Source organism: Acipenser ruthenus, chromosome 3 (assembly GCF_902713425.1).
Source record: "Acipenser ruthenus chromosome 3, fAciRut3.2 maternal haplotype, whole genome shotgun sequence".
Classification (NCBI taxonomy): domain Eukaryota; kingdom Metazoa; phylum Chordata; class Actinopteri; order Acipenseriformes; family Acipenseridae; genus Acipenser; species Acipenser ruthenus.
The window spans coordinates 34701499-34706202 of NC_081191.1; the positions used below are offsets into that span (position 1 = coordinate 34701499).

The 4704-nt window shown below is 35.5% G+C and overlaps 1 protein-coding gene across 7 annotated transcripts in view; it reads right to left on the reverse strand.

Moving 5' to 3' along the window:
* Positions 1–1602: 1602 nt before the first annotated feature.
* Positions 1603–4704, reverse strand: part of LOC117394251 (engulfment and cell motility protein 1) — a 167640-nt gene continuing 164538 nt past the window's right edge. For all 7 annotated transcript variants that reach the window (XM_033992360.3, XM_033992359.3, XM_033992357.3 and 4 more), the window contains 2 exons: positions 3366–3443; positions 1603–2955 (listed from right to left, as the gene is read on the reverse strand). In XM_033992360.3, coding sequence (XP_033848251.1) covers positions 2755–2955; positions 3366–3443 — 279 coding nt within the window. In that variant the 3' untranslated portion in view covers positions 1603–2754. The remainder of the gene's footprint in view (positions 2956–3365; positions 3444–4704) is intronic.

The following is a 4704-nucleotide window of genomic DNA, read 5'->3' on the forward strand; positions in this document are numbered from 1 at the left end:
CAGGCTCAAGGTTTCAAATGACCTCAACTGGTCCAGGACCCCTTAGAAATGAGATGCACCTCAAGAGTCTTTTCTACAAATGAATACATTTGAAAGAAACCTGGGTATCTAATGCTGTAATTAGAAACCACTTTCAGATAACAGGTGTTGCCCCCCCCCCCCCACCAAACACACAAGGAGTGCCTTGATGTATGTTGGTGCACGGGAGATGATTTTTACAGGCTTTGCGTAAGACCTTGGGCAGTTCTTATGCAAGGGCCCACATATAAATCAATATAAAAGTTGAAAGATCAGGGATGCTGTTTTCAAAGTGGCTGATAACAAATATTTCAAACAATTTCAGTTCTGGGATATTGGAGGATACACAAAAAATGCAGTTCGGTATTACAGCATCCACACTTTGACAAACCGCACTACCTGATGCAATCTAATTAGAACCGGACTCAACTACCTCGAGATGGTCTTGAGTCCGGTATTAAACGTCGCGTAGTCGCTAACCGTATTTAGCACTTTTAAGACAGTTTAAAGGCATAGTGTGGACAGGGCCTTGGGGTCCGACAGCATTAATTTAGCAGTTACCAGTCAATATCTTTGATTTTGAGAGGGGGGGAGGGGGGGGGGGGGAGTTAAGCTCATTTTTGTTTCATTTACTGTCCGTGAAGTTCAGACTTAAATAAAATACAATATCTAAAATTAGATTTATTCTACAATAGCACTTCTATTTATTATCTGTTAAATGTGGAATCACCTTCCTGTCTGGAGGTCAAGTCTGTGGCCATACACATTAATATCATGTGACCCACAAACACTTTTAGGTTTACTAAACTGTTTTTCTTCAGTGTTGTACAGGTCATATACACTTTCTCATGCATTCAACATACTGTGTAGCTCTACTCGGACTACCTGGAGATTAGACATGCAAATTGAGAGCTTTCTTTAATCTAGTATGAATGTTTGTAGAACACGTGCTTCTATCAAAACAGCATGTGTAAGACAGTATAAAGTGAATGCAGTTGCACGACAGGTACGATTTATGGAATTATTTCATGAGCTAGAAGAGTCCTCATCATGCAAAGTGAAATGAAAACCTGTGAATTTGAAGCAGACTCTACAGACTTCACACCCATCAACATTGAGTACGCAAGAGGCATTCTTTTTGACAACTGTCTAATGGAAATGTAAGAAGACATTTGCTGCACCGTTTATATTTAGCATAACTGTTTTACCATCAAGTAGTAAGGCACATATCATACATTTAAAAACAAGTCTTAGAACAAGTTGTTCTGGAACCGTCACAGAAATGTACCAAATTATCTATAAATGAACACATGATTATAGAGACTTAAAAAATAAAAGTATGATGTTTCTGATTGGGTTTTAAGTAAATGAGGGAAAACGGTTCTTCTATTTTCACCTTTAGTTTTTTGTAACTTGTTATTGATTACAAATAAAACAAGAAAAACAGTTTAAATCCTATCTATCTACATGCTTTTCTTAGATTATGTAGTTTGAGGCCCCATTTCAGTCACTTTGCCAATTATCTTTCTGATATGTGTTTTGACATTTTGAAACCAAACGTACAGAATAATACAAACACAGTGGTTACTTGAATACAATTTTAATGTAAACAGCAGGTTTAATGGCATGTTTTATTTAGAACAGATGTTACAATGTATTGAGAACAGCAATAACTGTCAAAAAAAAAGAAAAAAAAGGAAAACAAAACATTTGTATGATTTTTTTTTCTTTAACTTAAATATACACTTATTTTTCCAAATGTTGACGGCTTTTACCACATTTATTTTTGTACAAAATGTTCCCTTGATTTTGTTAAAAATGTATTGTTGTTTCAACACTGAAACAATGACATAATACTGGCTATTTGGCAGCTTCACAAACATTATCACTACAGTTAAGCTAGCTTACTCAACAAAAGCTAAAGGTTGCTTTGGAATGTTACAGCCAATGCAACTGAACACATTGCTACTGGCATTATGATTTGTGCTTTCAAGTCAGAGGCAGTTTGCGTGCATGATAGTGGCAAGTTAAGGGAGTACTTTATTTAACATACTAAGCCCAAACATTGAGAAATAGCTGCCACATGTAATAATGTGCAACATCTGTTGCTTTATTTCCACAGAGATCAAAAACAAGTTATGTTTTATTTGTATTGTTTTTCTTTTTGTTTAATGAATAAAGATTGATAGTCTAGTTTTCTATATTAGTATTTCTATATTTTCTCTAAAAACCTTTTGGGAGAAATCAGATTTTGATGTTTGAGAAGTTGTTTAAGTGAATACCTGAATATTACAATCTGAATATAAAGAAACCAGATGATCTTATTATATCCCCTTCGGTCACAAAAAAAAAAATTAAAAAACATTTTGTGTGAACACTATGGAGTTTGAGAAGTTGCACTGCGAAATTTGAAAAAAATAAAAAAATGTAAATGTGGTAGAATTATGAACGCAGTGACTGAAGGGGATATTTGGTTCCATACACATATACTTTGTACAGTTTAATGTAAACAAGATAGCCCACCTTTCGGCCTGGTTGTGCTTGTTTACTGTCTCGAAGGCCATAAGGGGAAGCTGTTAAGTGCTGTGATTATGTTAAAATACATCTAATGAAAAAAATTCAGGAGAGACGAGAGTAGCAAGTATAGCATGAAAAAAAGTTTAACGTCAAAGACGGATCTAGTTTATTTTTTTATTTATTTCAGTATGAATGAGAAATTATTTGGTTAGTCCATTGTTATTTGCAGTTGTAAACAAAATCATAGTTGCTAGGCTCTTTGGGAATAGGGGGCGGGACCTCTGGGATCTGAATGTTCTCAAGGTCGAGGAGGCGGAGCTTCATCTCCATGCTGAGCAGCGTGTCCAGGTCAGACTTGGTTAGTTCGCTTGCCATCTCCTTCCCCAGGAGGGCATTGAGACCGTCTGTCCACACACAGTACTGCAAGAAGGATTTGTTTTATTATTATTATTATATATATATATATATATATATATATATATATATATATATATATGATTGGCCATTTCCGTCCGACACAATGTAAATATACTGTGTTTTTTTTTATGTAACTGCTGAATGCCACAGCTTTATTCAGTTATGTCACTGTTATTTGATTGCTTTTATTTGTATTACACAAAAATACAAGATTATGGGACGAGAAAACATATAAATAAAACAGTTGCAAATCTGATCAATTGACAAACAAAATGGCATTGCGCCGTGTTACTGAAGCACTGATGTTCTTTTCCTCAATATGAATTAAAGCTTTGGTGCTCTGATGGAAATATTTTATTAATGCTCTGTGCATTAACCTGAATGCAATGACAAAGTTATGCATTGATACTTACTTCATGCTTGTCAGGGGCAATAAAATTCAAATATTCATCCGACTCATACAAAACTGAGAATGCAAGTTCCAACACCTCCTAAAATGAGATCAAATGCAGATTATTAACATATGCGGTACCAAATATTTGATACAAAACAGACCCCTTTATCACGTCTTTTCTCCTCCTACACCTCTTATCTATGTTAAATGCCAGATGGGGCACCCATTTCATACTGGCATTAATAATCATTTTATTAGTGATAAAACAGGATTGGTTGGCTTGTCCCAAGCAACCATTCTAAAAAAAGTGCCTAGGCATGCAAAGTCAAGCTCCTAAAAGTCACCTCTATTTTGCTCAATTATTCAATGCAGCAGATCTAAAAATGGTTACTAGTGAAAGTTCTTCAACAGTTGCTGGATACTTATAGAAATATGTTGTAATGAGTGACTTGTTTGGAGTTTCACTCTCCGAAGTATCAAGTATTATTTCTTTTTTATTCATTCATGACTTTCAGATCGTCTTGTCAGACAGCTTTGTGGCTTTGGGGCAACTATTAATTTACTTCCCCAATGATTTACAATACAATGCGTAAATGCTGCAGGAACAAATCCAAGTGTGGGACCATACTGGAAAGGTTACTTTAGCAGTGGGGCTAGAATTTACATGCTGAGACTTGTCCTGTTGTTTTTCAGACAAGCGTGTTTATGAAAAACCAAACAAAATCACAGAGAACTCTGAACTCAGTGATGTGGAGAAAAAGAAATCTGAACACAAGGTAAATAAAAGGAACTACAGAACAAATGTTAGTGCAGTAAGTGACATGCTTATCCCCACAAAGGATTTCAGGTAAACTGTTCCCAAGCCATAGACTTCATAAGCGTTACCAAGTGTGATCACAAGCCAGACATTATAAACCTCTTGGATCTGTGGTAAAATTGTCTAGTGTAATCTTCAGATGATAAGGTGCACCCTTTTACAACTTGTATTGCATTTCTGTGTTGTATGTGAGTTGCGCATGTATAAATAGTATTCTGTACAGCAATGTTTTTGCTAGGGTAGTATACAAGAGTTATACTGAGGATGTAACCAACGACAACTCAGCTATGTGTATTATACATAGGGTGCATGTTATATCCTGAAGATTACTGTATGATAAGTTTCATTACAATTCCAAGCTTTTTTTGTTGTTTGTGGTTTTTACAACACAAGCATGAGTGTCTTATACCTGTCCCTGGAGGTAATAAAAGACGAACAGTGAACTCAGTGTTATAGAAGATATAGACGTACAAGAGAACTTGCAATGAGAATTTCATGCTAGTGTAACGAAGTGGCTAAAGAACTAGAATAAGAAACTGCA